Raw genomic sequence first — 21,411 nt, forward strand, 5'->3', positions numbered from 1 at the left:
CGGGGGCTGTTAGTGATCGATCTCACAACATCTTACACTTGGGTCTACTTGGGTTACTGTACACTAGCAGCTCAGACAGACACAGTTAGAGACTAGCTGGTGAACATACTGGAGCATTTAGCAGCTAGAGAGACAAATATTTCCCTCAGGAGCTGGTGGAGACCAAAAACAGAACTAAAGAGAGAGAATATTGGACTTACATCTGTAACTGTAACTGCTGGATGTGTAGATAAGCACCACAGGAAAAATAAATCAAATAAATGGATTTTTTTGGTACTGGATAAGACAACAAGACGCCTAATGTTTTATGACGTATCAAGTTTGGCTCATGAAAGTTTTAAAAGTTTTTTATTTTCAGACGCACAAAAAAAATCAGACATAAACAGGGTTGTGAGCAATAAAACAGGCAAACAAAACATCAAATGGCACAAACAATACATACCAGTGTTGAACATCTGGACCTTTTTATTGCAGAAATGGAGGAGACAATTCCGGTCACAGAAGTGTTTGACCTCTCCCAGCATGGGAAGACTCTGCCTCAGTTTACGATTGCGACCGCAGGTGTCACACTGAGCAACCTGAGAGAAAGCAAAGAGGAAATGTGTCGTCAGGAAAGAGGAACTCATTGCTTTCATCAATTGTAACATCTTATTTAGGATCTAACAACTTCAGATTTGAGGCTTTCATATATGCAGGTTGGCTGCAACTAACAATTATATCAATTGTCTGATAATCTGCTGATTATCGTCTTAATTAATTACTATATATTATATTATGTATATTTAACTCTCTCAGAGCCCAAAGTGTCTAAAGCTCAAAGATATTCAGTAGTCCATCCGAGAAGGCAAATATTTACCTGGAAGATGTATAATATATCTTTATAGGTTTAAAAAATGACCTCAAAGATGAATCAATTATCGAAATATAGTTCCCAAAAAAGGTTTTGACGATCGACTGATTGTTTCAGCTGACCCAGTGGTTTGGAGAGAAGCCAAGTGCATAAAAGGATGAAGCTCTGTGATGGGCAATATAATGGAGGTGAACCCAAAACACAATTTGATCATTCAAACAATCCTTGAGAAACAGCATGATTGACGTGATCTAATCTGAATCACTTAACCTGAGCTAATAAAAACATGAAACGTACAAAGAACAACACATAAAAGGAAAATTGTCCACAAACGGGCAGGAAATTTGCGCATCGGCTGAACTCGCAGCAGTACTTACGCGGCAGAGGAGCATATTGTAGTTTGCGCTGCAGTCTTCCGAGCAGAACTTCTTGTTGGTGCTTTCATACTTTGCCGTCACCAGCGTCTTGGAGATGGAGAAGCAGTAAGCACACGAGCCACAGAGTTCCCCCCACTGCTTTCCCAGCTCGTCTTGAAAGAGTATCTTGCAGCCTGGGAGGAGAGAAAGGAGGCTCAGGGAGTCTTTGTCGTTGCTCTACATCTGAATATTACAAGACAGATGTAGGCTACACGGTCCGGTGGGTCCTCTTACCGTCACTGCAGAAGTAGCATACTTTGCCGTCGACCTTCTTGACGTCTCTGATGATCCTTTCATACTTGCAATATTCACATTTGCCGATGATGTTGTTGGCCGTGTTAAACTCTTGAGAACAGGCCAGGCCACACACAAAATTCATTTTGCCCTGTACACACGCACACGCACACACACACGTCATAGTGTGCATGACTGATTTTAAGATATCAAAGTCAAATGTTACATTAAAAAAAATGTACCCACACCTTTTTCTGGATGACTTTGGGCGTAACTCTAATAATGCACCGACACTGGGCGCATGGCAGCTTCTCCGCTGGTTTAAGGAAGTCATATTGGCTTTGGTCAGCGGCTCCTGTTGAGTTTGTGGATGCGTCCATGTCTTTCTGCTTCTCCTGTGGCACATAAGCATACAAAAGGGTTTAAACACAGAGGAATAAGCTACATCAGCACTTTTGTTGGTACTTCCCCTGAAAGCGTTGTCGGGTGGCTGGAGCCGACCACAGCTGACATTGGTCAAGAGGGTCACCAGTCAATGGCCAAGCTGACTAGCATGAATCTCAGGGGTGGGGTAAGAATCCATAAATCATAGTATCTCGAAATTTGGCTTAGGCAATATTGTATAGGTACACAGACGCCAAGTATTGATCTTTTATTACATTAACTATTATTATTGCAAATACAAATTTACATTTTGGTAACAATTGCTTTTTCAGCCCACGAGATGGTGAGGAGTGTTTCGTGGGTAAAGTCAGCGGGACTGGCAGGAAGCTGGTCACAACAGAGATGTTTCTCAGTCTATCTGCTTTGCATTTGGCTGCTATAAACTGATTGAAGTGAGATTAACAGAGTGAAAAACAGACAAACTTTGGAGCAGAAAAAAGGTAATAAATCGCAATACATGTTAGGCAATACTCAGCATACTCTGCAAAATGTTTAACATCGCAATAAGAGTGTATCGTGACTTAAGCAACGTATAATATACTGATAATACCGTAGAGTGGGGTCCCTGGTGATTCCCACCCCTAATGAATCTGTTGTTGTTTCCGGTCTCTTTAAGCTCAATTGTTGATCATTTGCTTTAATCTAATCAAAGCAGCAGTGATTTGATTTTAAATAAGTGTAATGTCTATCATCTGTTCACACTTTTTTTCTTATTTTGGTATTTATTTCTCCTTTGCACTACGAAATGCCATTCATCATCCGAGGTGAGCTCCACAGAATGAATTTAAACTAACTAAAAGAAGGGTAATGTTCTATAATGTCTACAAAGACCAAAACAAACAGTGTTCGTCCGTCTCTCGTTACTGTCAGACTGTGCCTTTCAGCCCAAATCTAATTGCTTCTTAATGAAGACATTTAGCTTTTAAAAACAGGCCACAAATCTATCATTTCATTCCTTAAAGTCTTTTTAAGAATGCAACAGTGGAGCACTGTAGTTTTGGCTGAATGTAACTGAAACAGCAGTAAACAGTGCATTTTATTGGTGTCTGTGGATTAATACATGTTCAGATCAATGGTGAGACTGTGTGTGGGATTGTCTCAAAAGGAACAGCTGTAGATTGCACATTGGGCCCTTTCATGTATTAAGAGTATGGGACTGTCCAGAGGTACATTGCTTTTAGCAGAAAATGCTACAAAACATCTCCACCCTAACCAACAGAGATTCTCCGATGTATCCAGCCCTTCTTCTCCTAAGGTCTTCAGAGTTGTTACTTGGGGAGAGAAGGCACAGAGGATACTGTATGCTTGGTTGTACATCCTCTAAATTCTGCAGAAAACCCGAGCTAGGATTAAGAGTTCTGAACATTGTATATGTCGTAGGTTGTATTTACCTTAAAAGACATGGCACAAGTTAGAGTGCAAAAGTTTCTGATGGAGGCATTGGACATGGCGAGGTGGCAGGCTGGTAACGTAGTCTTACCACATTGGTCACAATCCAACAGAGCACCTGAGGAGAAAGAGAGAAGTTATGAAAGAAATTAGGATAGAAGCAATTACTGATATCACATGTATGTAATGAACAACGTCCACAAGGCTGTGAGCTTTCATGAGAGTAGATCAATCCTGTCGACCAACTCCACTGCACTAAACTTTCAGCTCCCTTGACATTTGAAGGTGACTCGATGGCAGATTAGCAGAAATGAGATTGTAACCCGATTCATTGAGCTGGAATGAATATTAAAGACGGAGAGAGAAAGACAAAGAGCAGCTGTGTTGTCACAGTTAAAGTCCAGTACCTGACGCGTTGACGGCCTGGATCTTGGATGCCATCACACAGCTGCTGGTGCAGAAGAGCTCCACGACGTCCTCGTTGTTTTTGTTTTCAAACATATAAGACATTAAATGGGAGGTGCGGCACATGGCACACGGCTGCAGTGTTTTGATTTTCTGCGAAGAAATGAAAAAAACAGCACAGAGAAAATATTAAGTCAATTCACAGACTCCGTGAAACCTCGGGGCATTTTATATTTAGTGATTGTAGGTGGTCACCTCGTCTAGAGCGACTTGTAGAGGCCTTTAAAGAGAGCAGTGGAGATTTACCCCTTTTGATTTATTTCACTTTTGTTGTCAAAGCATCTTCATTTTATTTTTCTCAAAGTGTAGACCTTAAAGAACATTTTTATTTCATCCTATCTTATCCCTGCCTTTTACTTCAAGAACATAGAAACTGCAACCAGAAATTAGTTCTTCATATCCTTATATATTTTGTTCAATAATTTTGACATTTGATAGGTGTTTTGAGATGTTTTTACCTGTTTGAATTGGGCCACACACTCTGCATTGCAGAATTTTTTGCTGCCGTCGTCCATCTTGAGCATGAGAGGCGCGCTGCAGCAGGAGCGACAGTTCTCACAGACGGACACGTTGTTCATGGTGCAGAAGCGGAGAAAACAGGGGTCGCTGCAGATCTTGGTGACGACGTCATGCTGTATGACCTCGTGTTTGCTCTGCGGGTGGATGAACAGGAGGAGGAGTCACACTCATGTCAATTCATGTAAACTTTTGATTTGATATGATTTTAGGTGAGATGAAGACTTTCATTGTTGTTTTGTAGGTTATGTATATATATAAAAATTTAGGATTGAGAAAAACATGCGTTTCCTATAATCAGAACGTGGCCATTACCAGAAAACAGTAGGAATTTTAAAAGACACACCGTTCATAGTTTAGATACTTCTAGCAGGCAGTGTTCTTCATTAATACAACACAGAAACATTAAAAATAATTTCATCTCTTACAATGCAATATCTGCTGCACATGCTGCATTGTGACTGTGACGCGACTGGCACGAGGGGGATTTTGGTGGACACGATTCTCTTGTAGTTGGAGGAGGACAGGCAGGTCTGGCTGCAGAAGTCCTTCATCGTCCCCTCGTTGTCCACCGGGGCCTGGATGACGTCCTGAGGCTGTGAGATCACCCTGAGAGGAAGCACAGGATCAGTTCAAAGGACGCAATCTTTGACACAGAAAAAATGTGTAGACACAGCTGAGATGAGTTTAGCTGGAGGATATTTAAAATCAGTTCAATAAAGACGACATTCATCAGCTAATAGATTAAATCACGGGGTGACTCACTGAAGGCAGAAGTAGCAGGTCTTCTTAACTGGTTGCATTTGGTAAAATTTCAAAAGGCACGGAGTGGAGCAGAAGACGTCCGCGTGGCCCTTCCTCTGGTAAACGGTCTCTCCGTCCCTCAGGACCAGTTTGCAGTTGGAGCATGACGCAAGCAAATCCAGGTGGGCGACAGCGGGCGCTGGAGACGTGGACGTAGACGAGTCTCCCGTCATGGAGAAGACTGAGCCGATCTTCAAGTCCTCCTGTGAGAAAACAGAGCAGTGAGATGACGCACAGTGATGGCGGAGCTGTCAGCGGGTCACTGTACATCAGATACATTTCTAAATGTCTGCTCGCGTGTCTCTTTACCGTCTTCCTCATCAGTGTCAGTGACGACATCATCTGCAGCACCATTCATTAGGGCCGTCCTCGACCAAAGAAAATCTTAGTCGACTAAGACCAAAATGAGAGAGGCAGCCCTTCTATTCATATCACTGTTAAGTCGATCGTTGATGAAGGTGGAGGGGCATGAACAGGATCTGTGCTCAGGATTTTATCTTAATTTGAAGTTAAATATGGAAATATTTTGAAATACATATATGTTTTGCTGCTAATGCATAAATAACTCAATAATATATACCGGTATGTAACAAACAACAGTATGAGTATTTTTTGCTTTTGATACTTGAAGTAGATTTTGCGAATATACTTTTACTTACTACTGTAAGTAACATATTCATTGCTGGGCTTTTAATGTAATGAACATTATTTCACACATCTATCTCATAGTGATGAATACATAAAATACATGCTTTATGCTTGCTTGCTTGTTAAGCATTTCATGTGTCCTACCTTCGCCACATCCTGTCCTGCCTTCGGCTCATCTTTGATGTCTTCTGTGGAAATGGAGGATGGGAGATTCTGGTTGTACTCCTCGTCAATGGGCTCTTCTTTTATCTTGATGACGAGCGAAGAGAGAGAGACACATTAGCTGTGTGACATTTACAAGTCTGTTCGGAGAACTGTGATGATTCTAACTGGCATTTAAACTCAGGTTATCTACTTTCTCAAGTGTGCACGCTGCAACCCACTTAGAGGGGGAATAGTCTGCTGTAGTTCAACTTTATAGTGATATTACTTATAAGCAATAAAATCAGTCGTATTGCTATATTGTACATCACACACATCAATGCAAAAATTGTAGAAACCTTGTACATGCTATGACTTAAAGTCGTGCCTTGATTTTAGTGTCTTAGCATTATTACAGAGGGCATTATTACACATAATACTCACATAGTCCAAATGTGGTAGAGATGGCTTCACCTCGTTAACGTCATTCTCGTCAGGTGATGGCTTCACCTCGTTAACTTCATTCTCGTCAGGTGATGGCTTCACCTCGTTAACTTCATTCTCGTCAGGTGATGGCTTCACCTCGTTAACTTCATTCTCGTCAGGTGATGGCTTCACCTCGTTAACTTCATTCTCGTCAGGTGATGGCTTCACCTCTTTGACGTCATTCTCATCAGGCGATGGCTTCACCTCGTTAACTTCATTCTCGTCAGGTGATGGCTTCACCTCGTTAACTTCATTCTCGTCAGGTGATGGCTTCACCTCGTTAACGTCATTCTCGTCAGGTGATGGCTTCACCTCTTTAACGTCATTCTCATCAGGTGATGGGCTGTTTCTTTCTATAAAGACATGTTAAAAATGTGTCAAATATCCAACTGGAAGCAGAATCCAACCAGAGTTTATTTCATCGGTGTGACCGCGAGTAAGCCACAACTTGGATGTGTTTACTTATGACACTAGTACAGTTACCACCAGTAAAATACCTCCTCTAATGACATCCATGCTCTACTTTATGAACGCGGTAATTATGTCAAAGCAAGCGACTAATACGTCCGCTAAGTGTATTTCACCAATGTTTCTAATCAGGAGTAACGCTGACCTGGGTGCTTGTTTCAGGGACAGAATTAATCATTTTGGGTGTGCAATGAGTTACAATAGTAACATAATTAAAAAAATGTATTTCAGTTGGGGCCCATAAGGCCCAGGTTGCCTAATGGTAAAGTCGGGCCCTGGTGTTATTTTCCCCTGAACCAGAGTGTATTTCAGTGCGTTTCTGATTATTCTACAGTATAATAATTCTATGTAGTAATTCTGTGAAAAAGTACCTAAGCAACAAATAAAAGACAGCGGAGAGAGTGGAAGTGGGAGGGAAGAGCTACAGAGTGCGTTTACCTGGCACAGTGGAGGACTGAGCGTTGTGTACCAGCATGCATCTGTTGCTACAGAAGAAGTCCAACACGCCCTCACTGTTTTTATTTTCAACCATGTCTGACAACCGTTGCGGCGTCTGGCACATGGAGCACAGCCGAGGCGTCTCGATTTTCTGTCAAGATATAAAAACGGGCAGAGAAACAATGTGAGGATGTGCAGGATCAGATGTGAGAGTTATTGAACAACGACTCTTAAATGTTCTAACATCACGGCCCGTCACAGCTTATCGCTTTTATAAAATACTTACCACATAGACAATGGCAAGGTTTCATAATATAAACACAGGAAACAAAAAAATAATACAAATAATCTAATGATAACAATCATTCTTCCGCCAAGCAATGTAGTTCTTCAGCGACATTTAGCAGAATGGTTGTCAAGCAACACACAAACGAAGATTGGGGTGATTATTATTATCTGGATTTTGCCATCAATTGTGCAATTGTTGATGTAGTGTTCAATCATGTTAGCCCTCTTCTTTGCTGGTACAGCTGCGTATTAATTGTGCCGGAAGCAAAGGACATTGCTCCAGCATCTTCTGACTTGGGCCCCAGTGAGATTTATGCTCCGTCACGGACGTGATGTTGCCTCTAGGCCAGCATCAATGTGGACCACTGTACAAAAACTAAGTTCAAATTCAATGGTCTTTAAATTACTTTCCAGACCCAATTCCCTAAAATTCAAGGACCAAACACAAACGGATCGAAGATGAATTTCTGTTACAACACAGAGTTTTACAATTGAGAACCAACAGGCTTCACAGAAGCCAACAGACAGCAACAGACTTGCACAGCAAAACATTGAAAAAGCTATCAAAAGGCTGACTCATGCTGCTCGTACACACACACACAGCTTGGATGTTGACGGTGTATTTATAGCTTAGTAATAAGCGAGGTCGTGTACAGTGTTAGTGTGGAAGTTGTAGATGTGACGTTTGATTTCACCTTCTTGAACTTGACCAGACATTCTTCGCTGCAGATGGCCTTGCTGCCGTCCTCCGCCTTCAGCCTGTACCGCGCGTTGCTGCCGATGGAGCTGCAGACGTCACAGGCGGACACCGGCAGGTTGTTGATTCTGTGGTAGTTGATGAAGCAGGCGTCGCTGCAAAGTCTTTGCGTGCGGCCGTCCAGGGTCTGACTGAATTTGCACTGAGGACGACAAAGGAGCATGTGGATCCATTGTATCGTGGCAATACTGATTATTTAATGAACGAGTAGTGATATTCATTGTGTTCTTTATTTTCTAAATATCTCACCGATGAGAATGGCTTACTTTATAACGCTGATGGAGGGACATTGCACCAAAGATCTATTTCTTACTGGAGGAACAATTGTGGGACTCTTTGAGCAAAGTCAAAGAAGAACAGACAATAGACCCGGCTATCATGCTTGAGAACATTAATATAAAGTATAAAGAAACTGACAATAGTTGATCCAATTTTAAATAATTATTCTACATATATTTAGGAAGTCTTAAGTTTGCATATACTGTATATCTGCATATGTTGGGATAAATCACTGAACTTCAGAACACTCAAAAACACTGTTGCTCACACTTTGAGTGAGGTTTGCCAAAAGTGCTGAGCTGTTTTAGGTTTTAAAAAATAAAAAATATACGGTATATTTCGAAAGTCGGAAGACCGGCAAGACAAAGGCCTCATTGGTTTTCAATCTTCTAATGAGATTTGCTGACAATAGGAAAAATATAGACAAGCCTTTTCAGCCAAACTTTGAAAAGACGCAACTAAAAAAGTCGAACAAAAACCAAGAGTCAGTGTCTTTTCCTTTTTCCTTACGATGCACAATTTGGTGCACATCCGGCAGTGTGTACGAGGTGCTGCAGCGGGAGGCGGGTGTTTGGGGGTGGCCGCGTTCCTCTTGGAGTTGACGGAAGCGAGACAGGTGGCGCTGCACAGTTCCTTCATAGTTCCTGAATCATCCACCGGAGCCAGGATCATGCTGTGAGGCCGCATGATCATCCTGAGGGAAGGAGAGATTCACCTTCAGGGACAGTTTTGTCAGTTTTTGCATTCGGGGTGGTTTTAATGGGCGAAGAATTTAAGGTGTTAGCTCTGCTTGACCTGCAGTACTGAATGTATACAAAATCTGTCCCAAAAACACAACGACATAGGTGATCACAATGCTTGTGTTGTTCAGTTTATGATCACGTAACACAAAGCAAAGCAAACTCGCAAAAATGAGAAACTGGAACAAGACTTCTTTCTTTTTCTTGAAAAACGACCTAAAGGTTTAATCGACGGTCAAAATAGCTGCAGATCATGATAACTGTTGAACTTCATAAAATTATGTGAATGTAATGAATTTTGGGTCGATTGTCTTTTCGATAAAAATGCACACACACACACACACACACACACACACAAACAAACCAACCAATCATCTCGCAAAAAGGAGACGGGTGACATACAGACATGGAAAAGCACAAAATATCCTGGACTTACTGGAAGCAGTTGTAGCAGTTTTTGGTGACTGACGCGATGTTGGGATGCTTTTCCGAGAGGCACCCGGCTGAGCAGAAAACCTCCGGTGTGCTCTTCGTCTGGTAAAGTGTCTCTCCTCTGTGCATTCTCTTCCCACAGCCGGAACAGACAACCCACGATTCCGCTACGATGAGCTTCGGCTTGGCGTCGGCAGGTGCATCGTTTTTGTTGGCAGCGGAGGCTGTGCTCCTCTTCTTCATCGCCCCCTGTGGGACGATGCACAGTTACAGTGCAGGGATTAGAAGCCGCCCCTGGACCGGCACGAGTCGCTTCTCAGCTCGGCTCGAAAGAGACAAAACTAGTCAAGTAAATACCCAGAAGAAAGCCTCATTTAAAGCTCGAGTAAGCAAACATCATGTCCGCTTCATGTAGCTCTCCTGTGGAAACATATATCTCGTAGACTCGTGTATTAATTCAGTGTATGAAATACTCACAGCAGACACTATTTGTATTGTTGCCGTGGCTCTTATCTTCTTCGACCGATCTGCGTTTTCTCTCTCTGCTGAAGGGAGGAATCAGAAACGTGTTCAGGTTTAGGTAAACTACTACTTTAACGCCCTGTTATGTAGCATTTATAAGCACTATATAAACATTTAACAAAGGGTTTCTAACACTATAATACAGTTGTAAGCACATATTAGGACACTTTAAGTCAGGAGTATTCAAATAAAATTCCAAAAGGTCCGGATTGAGAAAATCTCCTCGTGCAAAGGTCCGGAACATTACAATATCTAACTTGCGCTATTTAGTGCCATATATATATATTCAAGAAGCCTCGTAGTAACAACGTCTCTGTGTAGTCAACAACTGTCAATTCAAATAAAGAAAGTACACATCAATTATATTTGAAATAGTGCTGGGCAATTTAACGCGTTATCGCGTAATAAAAAGATTTTTTGAAAAGCTTGCATCTTAAAAGAAAGTGCTTGATTTTAGAAAAATTAATGAAAAGGAAAAAATGAAAGTGTGGCTGGAGTTAACTTTTCGCAAGGGTGGGAAGACATAACAGCACAGCCCCTTGTGTGTTTTAGTACCCACTAACGAGGAGGACAGACGGGAGTGAAAAGAGTAGGACGGAGGCCGAGATAAAAAAAACTTTTCGTCCGGTACCTTGAAGAACGTCTACACCCGCGGGCCGCAGCGTGTATGACGTCACACAGGTGCGGGTGCAGAAGAGCTCCACTATGTTCTCGCCGCTTTTGAAATCAAACATGTCTGAAACCGGCAGAGAAGTTTGGCACATGGTGCACTGGTGGGACGTCTTGATTTTCTGCACAACAACAGAGAAAGGAAACAGAATGTCAGGGATATTGCAGTCTTCAAGTAATGAGGATGAAATATTTTTGTTATTGTCAACAAACCCATTAAAAGACCAAAACCAACAATGGATTTATCCTAACAAAGCAAAGCTTGTGTAGTTAAAGTCTAATATAGCTTATTCCTCTGCGCCACAAACTCCATTTTTGCCCACTGGTTGACATGTTCCTCCATTACAGTGAATACAGCCAGTATAGTTTAATAATAGTGACATCTTTTTCATCACAGGGGTTATTTCTGTGACAGGAGAAGACTAAACGCAGACGCGTTTATGTGGCATTGACCTGAAAGTAAAACCTCCCTTAGAGCTGGATTGGTGGCAGTAAATACACAGTGAGTGTACCGTTATGAAATGCAGTGCCAGTAGAAGTATTCAAGACTGTAGAAATACTCTGCAACAAGTAAAAGTCTTGAATTAAAAAATGTAACTGAAGTAAAAATACAAAAGTATTCGCATCAAAATATACTCGTTATTGTACTCGTTATACAGAATGGCCCTAATGTGGCAGTTGGTAAATATGGCAAATGTTTTATTATATACACTGCTCCAAGGGATCAATAAAAGCTTAACTTTATGCAATTTAATACATTAACATTTATATATTGTCCAAATCTGCAATGTAGCTTATAAAATATATGTAGCGCAGTACATAATGTGACTCTGAACTTGAGTTGAATAGAAGTATTAAGTAGGAGTAAATGGAAATACTCAAGCACAAGTAGCCTAACATAAGATTGTACTTTAGTAGAGTACTTAAGTAAATGTATGTATTGTATGAATGTAATGGTAACGTTTACGTGTCGCGAGCCTAAACGCTCATTAACATAGACCTTTAACCATAGTGTTGTCCATGCTGTCTGAGCGAACACAGCACATAGATTAAAGACCGTGTATCCAAACATTTAATTAACATGTTACGTCCCCCTGTCCGTGGACACTATACGATGATGACCTGTACTATGTATATACAGTGTTCCAGTGAAAGAGTTGCGTTAACCAAGCTGTACTGTTTTCTGTCTTTGACGCTCTAAGTGACCCATCATTAAGATAGATTTCAAGCACCTCTTTGAACTCGTCCAGACATTCCTGACTGCAGACGGTTTTGGCCTCCTCCTCAAGCTTCAGCTTCAGCGGTTTGTGGCAAAAAGTGGTGCCGCAGTGCTCGCAGACGGCGATGTTGTCCCTGCGGAAATCACCCAAGCAGGAGTCGCTGCAGAATGTGTGGAAGGCCTCGTTCAGAGTCAACTGGCACGTGGTCTGTGGAAGATGACGATAAAGGAGCAGTGAGTACGACGACTAGTTTACAGCTTAAATTGACAAGTTTTGGTAAATACGTGTTGTTTTTCGCTTACAGTGCAGGCTTTGTTGCACATGCTGCAGAGCCGTTGTGGTGTTTGGGTGGACACAGTGGACTTAAAGGACAGCAGGCAGGTCGGACTGCAGAAGTCCTTCATGGTCCCCTTAATGTCCACTGCAGCCATGATGAGGTCCAGAGGCTGCGATATCGCCCTGACAGAACACGTTCAAAAATGTAAACAACATCATTTACTTCCTCGGAGAGAGAGAGATAGCAGGTCGCTTTGTGTAGATCAAAATGTGTCGGGTGCTTCAGGACAAACAGGAAGGCAATCCAGGAACACCAAAATCTTAGAACGAGGAAGAAAATATCAAAAAGCTTTTATTATAGTGGCTAAATTATTAATGTATAATCATGTATTGACGATGATGAGGATATAGACCTCACATGTTTCCTGTCTTTTTCTTACAGCCTATGTTTAAAAGCTATGGGTACTTATTATAGATAAGATCTATTTTCCTGATATTTAGTGTTTTCACAATTTTCAATTTGTTTCACCTGCCATGTCATTATCCGGGTCATGTGATTGCCTCCCATTGGTTGTTTATACTATAAATTTGTTAGTTTGTGAAATGCCCTGACAAAGACCTACTTTGGTGGAAACATGTTGGCACTTTTCATGATTCCGCCACTATAATGAAGGCTTTTTAATATTTCCTTCCTCAAAGATTTTGGAGTGCCTGGATTGCCTTCTTGTTTATTCTGATAACTTGCTTACAACTAAAGAATAAAGTGTTGTTTTTCACAGACTCACTTGAAACAGAGATAGCACGTCTTGGTGACTGGTTTGTTGACGGGAAACATTTCGAAAAGGCAGTTTTTGGAGCAGAAGACGTCTGTGAATCCCTTCTTCTGGTAAGCCGTTTGGCCCTTCATCATGCTCTTCTTGCAGTGGGAGCAGTTCATCTGCGTCGCCTGATATGCGAGAGATTTATCTCAGTTTGTCGGGTGAGGTTTATACACACCCACATGCAAATGAAGTAAAGCAACTGGCTTAAATTACTACATACTAGAAAAGCATCTGTGAATATAACTTTATATAAAATTCTCATTGTACAGAGGAAACGATGCGACTTTTGACCTGCTCGTACCAGCTCTGAATGAAGCTTCAAAGAATGTTTGATAATCCTTTCAAATTTTAGACGGCATGTACTCAGCTCAGACGGTTTCATCTTTTTAAATTTTTACATCCATATAACGTGAATTAATACATTTATAAATGCAGGGTTCACTTGATGAACAGCACATTCTCTGTATTCCCTTACCTTTGCATAGCTGGGCTTGTCTTTGGCGTCTGTGGATGTTGAGGATGTTTGACACTGGTTCTTGTCGTCTTGGATGGACCGATCTTTCACCGGCGACCTGACAGAGTTGCACTCTGACGATAACTGGGAAATGTAGACTGGAGCCTTAAACTTTTCCTAGGACAAAGAAAAAACAAAAAAAAATATCAACAACGAAAAACAACATTGACACTATTGTGATGGTTGTTCTACAAAAGATTATACTTTGTTAAAAAGGAAAATAAAGTTTGTTCTTTCTCACTGCGTAAGCCAAAGTAACAACGCTATAAATGAGCATTGTCACATCAGACATTATTCGGCAGAAGAGAAATGTAATTTCCAAAAATGTGAATGTAAAGAAAGTTTGAATTCATACTTTGAACCAGTTTTTACTTCTACAATAAGAGACAGTTGAAAAATGGATTGAAATTGGATACTCACAATGTCCAGTTTGGGGATTGATATCTTCACTTCTTTCATTCCGGTCACTGCAGCTGTTAATTTGTTCTTTTTTTCTGTAAAGAATTAAAATTGAATATCGGAGTAAAAACATGTTTTTGTGACGCAGTTCAAATGCTATACTGTTGAACGGATTGTCATGCAGTTCTATACTGACATTCATGATCCCCAGAGGAGGAACCCGACTTTTCCTCTTGCGCCATCGTGAGGTTGACATTTTTTGTTTCAAGTAAAATATCTCAACAACTATGGGATGGATTGCTGTGAAATTTGCTTCAGACGTTCAAGGCCCCATGAGGATCAACTCTAAAAACTTTAGTGATACCCCGACTTTTCCTGTAGCACCACTAATTTGTCAAAGTTTAAACTTATTCACTGAAAGAATTTGACATATTCTAGGTGGATCGGCACAAAAACTGCTGACATTCGTGTTTCCCAGATGACTTTGGGGATCCCGACTTTCCTCTCGAGCCACTAGATATATTTGACCTGTATCTGAGCAGTCAGTGTAACGCCTGCTATCCACATCTATCCAGTTATTTTGCTCACCACCTTTCTTTTGGTCTTCTTTCTCCACATTGTTCGCTGTGTCGATGTCCATGGTCTCCTCTAGGTCTGAAACACTGGGGCGCTTCTCCTTCTTCTGAGCATCACTGCTGTCGTTGTCCTGCTTTGTCACATCTGGTGTCAAAGGCGTTGCTGGCGAGCTACTTCTGTCACCATCTTCACCATTCTCCTGGTTTCTGACAATGTCCTCATCCATGTCCATGTCCATGTCAAAGTCCACATTCATGTCGTCATCGCCATCACTGAAGGAAATGTTTGTAGCGTCCTCGTTGCCACGAGTCACCGTTCCCACAGGTGTGTTGACAGCACAGCTCGGAGGCATTTGCTCTGACCCGTCGTCCCTCTCGGTGTTCACTTCTTCATTTTTCTCATCATCATTCAGCTCAGATGCCTTGATTTCACTCTCCTGCCTCTTTTTCCGGCCTCGGCGACGTTTTGCTAAGGGAGAACCTAGAGGAGCAACCGGTACAGCCATATGAGAAGAGTGTCAAAGCTCTCATTATTTATTTCTTATCACTGCATTTCCATTCAGCCAGAGAAGAAGTCAGACATTTTCCTCTCCTTTGGTTCTATTGTGGTTCTTTTCAATCCATAAACACATTTTTGAAATCTTTGTCACTGTTCACCAGGTGGAGGATGAGTTTGACTTTCTCAGTAAGTTGAACATGGCTAAGAATATAAGTGCTCAAGACACAGCGAAGTCTTTTTGTTAAATGATCTATACGTCATGGCCTTGACATGTTTTTTGTTCGTGGCATAAAAAAATCTTTGTTGTATTCCATCTCCTTTGTTCATGACTCTCATTCTTGCGTCAAATTTATTTATTAAATGAAATGAATGAAGATGAATAAATGATGTTACTCAACGAGCAACACGGCAACACATCAACCAATCATATGATGTTAATCGACCCTGCTCTACTCTTCAAAAAAAGATGCAGTTAGTCAGTTCCCAGATCTATTTGATTACATCACTACGTCAACGAGCGCTTGAGCAACATTTCAACGGCAACTCAGTTAAAATATAACTCGCCACACTTGGCCGTTTTTGTTGCTTTTGTTGCTTGCAGTGTGAACATAGCATTAGTGTCAAGTTCATAGAGATAACACTAGTCCTTGTATATGGCATAAGAATTGTACATTAAAGGAAAATGCACTCCAAAACACCGTTCAAAAACAAATGTCGGTGGTGCTTATGTTATGGTGAATCTTTCTCAGTCCTGTGGGTAGCGTAATTACAGGAATTATAAGAGTAGATGAAACCAAATCCATCGTTCACGCTTAATCTGTGTCAAAATTCCTTTTTTGAAAGTCAGAAAACTAAGATAAAGCATCAGAATACCTCGTTTCGATTTAGACGTATTGAACCTCTCACAGCTCAAACTGCAGCTGGTCACGGAGGGTAATCTTGTGCCAGTGGAAGAAAATGTAGTAATGCGTATTACCAGCTTCAATGCCACTGAAAATGTCTGCATGGAAAACTTCTCTGAAAGACGACTATAACACAGATCATTGTGTAGATGGAGAGAGTGCGTCTACTACATACTGCTCATCAGATGAGAACTTTCTGATTCCTCAGCATCACCGTTTCCAGGGTTGTGCTGCTTAACAGCCGGCTCCAATTCATCTTCAAAGGAAAGCAAGATATGGAAAGAGTCACGGCAACGATAGGACAAGCTGATGTGGTTTCAATCAATTCAAAGACATCATCACAAAAACTTGAATAATTAATCTTATGTTGATTACAATCTGATTTGAATATTCAGTTTAGATAGGTCATTCCATTGACAACCAAGTAAGGGCCTTTGTCAACTATAACATACTTAAATTTGCAGGTTAGACTTGTATACATGCACATTGACATTTTCTGCCAAAGAAATGTGCAGAGGCAGAGAATAAGACTGCTGGCAAGTAAACATGGATGTAAACAACGCAAGTTTAAATACGTAAAATTTCAAAAAAAAGAGATCAGCTCTGCAAACGCTTTTTGGAAGCATAAGCAGTCAAGATGTTTGTTTCAGTAACACTTTTGTTTGTTAAAAAAAACAAAAAACATCCACACTTTTAACTGGACACTCACCTGGAATCTGAATTTCCTCGAGAGATTTCCCTTCGAATCTTTCGAGAGATCCGTTCTCCAGCGCTGACAGCAGCTCTGAGATTCTTGCGATGTCACCCGCCGCCTCCAGCGTCTGATAATATTCCCTGTCGGTCGGAATGTCCCGCCCCAACAGCTTGGCTAGCTGATCGAGCTCGTCGCTCGTGAGCCCGAGAATCTGGAAAACTCTTGCAATGTGCTTGTGGAAAAACGGCGAGCGCAGGATCGCCTTGTTCTTCGCGCCGCAACGAGCTGTAAACGTGACGGTGCACCGCTGTCCGTAGAAGAAGCTCGTGCACGGGGCATCCGGGATCCCGAATAAGAAGGGGTTGTTTTCATGCACGCCGCATGCTTCTCTCTTGTTCACGAGCAGAGTGATGGCAGCGAGCAGTTTAGGGGTCAGCGTAACAGAAACCTTTTGGCCTCTGCTGCTCATGACTTTGATCTTCACTGTGGTCTTGGACAGGATTTGCTGGAACTGAGGCTGGTCTACGGCCGCGTCCTCGTGAAGCTCGGCCTCTTCCCGCTCCTTGAACGACTTGAGCGTTGCTTCTGAGACTTGGGCCATGTTTCTGTTCAAGATGGACACTTGCGCAACAGTGACCCTGAGAAGCGCAGCGTAGACCGGAGGGCTTTCGTACAACGTCAGGCTTTCTACTGCAGAAGCTGCGGTCTTCTCCATGCACCGATAGAAAAGCTGCACATCGTGGATGAACGGTACGGTTGGCGTGCTGTCCTTCAATACTACCGGATAGACATAGCACCATTCTTTCGCGCACAACTTAATGAATGCATCCGCTTCGTCTATCGTCCTGCTGCCAGCGTCCCCTTTCCAAGCTCTGGCGAAGTTGATGTCGCCAATTTTCTTGAGCGAATTCCCCAAAAACTTAATGAAGCTTGGTTTCTCATAGGACTTCGTCTCCTCGTTGAAGCCAGCGAGCTCTCTCACGGCTTCGACAAGTTTGCTGAAGTTCTCGGGTTTCACAGCGTCTTCAAAGCTACATATCGACATTTGCTTTAACCTCAACAGGAGCCGTCCCATTTGCCTCAGCTTGTGTTTGATGAGTTGAATTCTGCGTGCATTTCTTTCCTTCCTGGAGTACAAACACTGTGCCAGCTGCAGTAAAAAGGAATCATTCAAGACCTCGGATGAAATCTCATCTTTCCTCAGTGTGCTTAACATTTTCCTCACATGTGGTGAGAGGTTTTGGGGGTCTGTTGACTCCGCAGCATCAACCAGATTTAAGGCTTTAATCTTCACCGATTGAAGTTTGTGGCGCTTCTTTGCAGGACACCTCTGCATGTGTCGCCAAATGTCCTTACGAATGTACATGTTTTTACAATATAGACAGGATGCAAATGTTTTCGCAGTGGTGAGCATGTTTGAGCTTTTTCTTCTCACTTTAAGTTCTCCGCAGCGAGTCTTCAAAACCTCTTGATTGTGCATGTTATTTCCTCTGTTCCGCAACATCTCATGCAGCTCTTTTCGCTCTTTAGAGTTCTTGCGTAGCTTCAACACCGCAGCTATATCAGGCTCTTGCTTTCTATGGGTATAAAGGTGACGGGAAATTTTAGACTGAGCGACCCCACAAACGTAACAGTAGTTTTTGTTGGTGATGGAGGGGTCTTTGAACTCTTCATCAGATTTAGAATTATCAGAGCTGTAGTCAGACTCGTCCTCCTGCTGGACGAACGAGGCGTCGATGGGTTGTTGCTCAAAGCTCGAACCATCGTTGTCGCTCGTGGAAGGTACGTAGTCTTCATCATCAACCTGCAATTATGGACCAGTAGTCTTACTCACTTTATAGAATCAAACACAAAGCAATGCTTATCTAGTACACTTCCCAAGTAGGCCATACACATTCTAACTCGAGACATTGTCTAAGCTTGCGGACATGCCGCCCCACCAGAAACATCTCTAAGTGCGATTCTAGTAATTAACATCTGAGTTCTGATAGTAAGTTAGTTAATATCGGCATAAGGAAAAAAACATTGATAAATGATCCAATCGCTAATCAGCAAAAGCCAATCAACAATCTTCACCGGCATTGAAAACTTGCAGAAAGCAAACAGGGGCACCCAATCACAAACAGTTGGTTGAGATTGGCAGATCAAATCCATAACGAACATAATTGCGTGTTGCAGCCCTGAAAAAACATTCACCGCAGCTATAATGGAGACACCAGTAACGTCATAAAGGGTACAGTTCTTCCTCAACAGTCATGCCTAACCCTGTAAGGCCACATCCACCCCGTGTTTAATGAGGTAAACACATTAAACACCTACCGTTTCATGCTCTGGTGAAGATGCAGCGGCATTCAGGTCTCCTTGTGATGCATTCAGGTCTTCACTGCATTCCTGTAAATGTTAAGGAGACGATACTGTATATAAAAAAAAACTCACATGATGTTTTTCCTGCACAGAGTACTGCAAGTCATCTGCACTGGCAAGAAACGTTATTTGCACCATCGTACCAGTTTGTTAGGTACACCTATACAATCTAGTAGAGTTCTATTATAGCATTATATTATATACTGGTCATTACAGCCGACAGAGGCAGAACACATATTTACATCCCAGTTTATTGTTTCCGCCATTTTTTTTCTTCTCTCAATTGTTTGGGGAAGTGGTCCTCCTAGAAAAGGTTGAGAGCCTATGTTGTATTGGACGTCATAACATTGAGATCATTTTATAATATTTTGTCATAAACAGAGGAGGGCAGAACATTAAAAACATTTGTAGACATGTCTGCAATAGTTGAATAATTAATGATATAATAGACAAAAAAGCACATATTCTAAAATATTTAAATGAAAGCCCTACCCATGAGCGCCACGGGTAAGAGGAGTCCCCGTAGTTGTAAGTTATCTCCTCGCCTGGAGATATTTCTGTCACTGCAAACAGGCACAAGTGTGGTTTTCCCTCAAAGACGACTTTCGTCATCTCACAGTTGGGATTTATGTGATTATCATTCACGAGTCGTCCAAGGGTCCTGTCATCGTTTGCAGCATCAATGCTGCAGACAAAAACACTTTCAAATGAAACTTCAACCACTCTTCAAATATCTGTTTTATCACTCTGACTGAGATTGACGGTGGTGACAGAAGGTTAGATAGTTTGCAATTCTGTCGAGGCATGGCAACAGACACCTGCTGTACTCAAACGACTCAAATTTATAGGGAAAAAAGCATTTTACTTACTTAGATTCTACATTTTCTAAATTCACACTCTTTACAGTAAAATGGCGTTAAATTAGCCGGTCAATTTACTGCAGACACACTCACACAAGACATTCACGCAGCATGCATGGAGGAGGGTGGTGAAAAGTTTGACTTGGCGACATAAATCTTATCAAGCTTACTGTAAAGTTTTCCCTACACCAAAAGTCAGCATAGGCCATTTAAAAACAATTCCTCTCCTTTCATGAAATATCAGAAAAAGCAGCAGCAAACTCACCGCCAGCTTGTTCCATTCCAGGAGAAGTCAAACAAATAATTGTTCAGAGTATCGCCGGACTTCTTTTTCCTGGTTTCTTTGAGAGAGTAGATGTTCCCCCGATACTCAACAACAAAGGTGGACGCTTCAATGGATTCATGGGTAAACACACCTCTCCCTGTAAGAGTAAGAATAAAAACACGGTGCAATTATTGACCAACCATCCCACTGTCAGCTCTTGATCTCGTGCACATGTCCCCCTGTGTTTGCATGGACATCAATAACCCGTTTATGAGCGTTATCCTGGTTATGATCATTATATGATGACTACGTGACGTTTACATGAGCACAGAGAAATCGGGTTATTCATATCCCCGTTTGCATGACAAGTACACGTCACCCGGTTACTGATTAATGCAATACATTTGCACAAGCGCTGTGATGTTTACAAAAACAAACCAGAGATGAGTGCGACAGGAAGAATTATTATAACACAACACTGTACATTTACAACCACTTGACAACTTAACTGCAACTTCTTCTCTGCTTTGTTTGCTTACAGAGCAGACAATAACATCTCATCGCCATTGTAACCTCTTTGGATCACCAACAGCTGTGTAGTCTGACCTTAATTTGTCCCTCCAGAAGTGAGGCGCTTTTGATTTGTATTTATATATTTGGTTATTAATGTCCATGTAAACACACTGGGACTCCCTGTTTCTATAAAGGGTTAAGTAACAGAGAATCAAGGAGACAGACCTTTAAAGGGGTCTATAAACCTTTCCTCCAGGAAGGGTTTGTCTCTGTAAGCCTTTATGTGCTCCACGGCATCTTGCTCAGGATTCAGTTGCACGCCTTGTTGTTCCGCAGCCTCTGGAAAAGTTATTTAAAAAAATATATAGTAAAAATGAAAAGCATAAACAAGACTAACATTGGTATCATACACAAACCCTGTTATCTTGAAAAAACTGAAGACTTTGTTCAACCTGTGTTGAACCAACCAGTTTAGTCAGTTTCCGCAAGAAGGTAATTATGGTTTCCAACTTGCACTACAAAT

At 41.7% G+C, this 21,411-nt stretch overlaps 1 protein-coding gene across 5 annotated transcripts in view; it reads right to left on the reverse strand.

Annotated features, from left to right (window-relative positions):
• LOC142965335 (uncharacterized) overlaps nt 1–21,411 on the reverse strand; it is a 34,565-nt gene that overhangs the window by 7,407 nt on the left and 5,747 nt on the right. For 3 of the 5 annotated variants that reach the window (XM_076106241.1, XM_076106239.1, XM_076106243.1), the window contains 29 exons: nt 21,114–21,227; nt 20,376–20,532; nt 19,743–19,935; nt 19,206–19,277; nt 16,902–18,690; nt 16,368–16,448; nt 14,805–15,272; nt 14,238–14,311; nt 13,779–13,934; nt 13,268–13,428; nt 12,509–12,665; nt 12,219–12,413; nt 10,949–11,108; nt 10,273–10,340; nt 9,800–10,044; nt 9,134–9,317; nt 8,283–8,486; nt 7,300–7,450; nt 6,352–6,746; nt 5,911–6,015; nt 5,080–5,321; nt 4,743–4,923; nt 4,257–4,451; nt 3,741–3,891; nt 3,336–3,451; nt 1,749–1,895; nt 1,501–1,651; nt 1,228–1,400; nt 443–578 (listed from right to left, as the gene is read on the reverse strand). In XM_076106241.1, the coding sequence (XP_075962356.1) occupies nt 443–578; nt 1,228–1,400; nt 1,501–1,651; nt 1,749–1,895; nt 3,336–3,451; nt 3,741–3,891; nt 4,257–4,451; nt 4,743–4,923; nt 5,080–5,321; nt 5,911–6,015; nt 6,352–6,746; nt 7,300–7,450; nt 8,283–8,486; nt 9,134–9,317; nt 9,800–10,044; nt 10,273–10,340; nt 10,949–11,108; nt 12,219–12,413; nt 12,509–12,665; nt 13,268–13,428; nt 13,779–13,934; nt 14,238–14,311; nt 14,805–15,272; nt 16,368–16,448; nt 16,902–18,690; nt 19,206–19,277; nt 19,743–19,935; nt 20,376–20,532; nt 21,114–21,227 (6,621 nt within the window). The remainder of the gene's footprint in view (nt 1–442; nt 579–1,227; nt 1,401–1,500; nt 1,652–1,748; nt 1,896–3,335; nt 3,452–3,740; nt 3,892–4,256; nt 4,452–4,742; nt 4,924–5,079; nt 5,322–5,910; nt 6,016–6,351; nt 6,747–7,299; nt 7,451–8,282; nt 8,487–9,133; nt 9,318–9,799; nt 10,045–10,272; nt 10,341–10,948; nt 11,109–12,218; nt 12,414–12,508; nt 12,666–13,267; nt 13,429–13,778; nt 13,935–14,237; nt 14,312–14,804; nt 15,273–16,367; nt 16,449–16,901; nt 18,691–19,205; nt 19,278–19,742; nt 19,936–20,375; nt 20,533–21,113; nt 21,228–21,411) is intronic. The other 2 variants (XM_076106240.1, XM_076106242.1) reach the window with 2 other exon arrangements.

Source organism: Anarhichas minor, unplaced genomic scaffold (assembly GCF_050575085.1).
Source record: "Anarhichas minor isolate MPS153535 unplaced genomic scaffold, ASM5057508v1 ptg000033l, whole genome shotgun sequence".
In the NCBI taxonomy this organism is placed as follows: domain Eukaryota; kingdom Metazoa; phylum Chordata; class Actinopteri; order Perciformes; family Anarhichadidae; genus Anarhichas; species Anarhichas minor.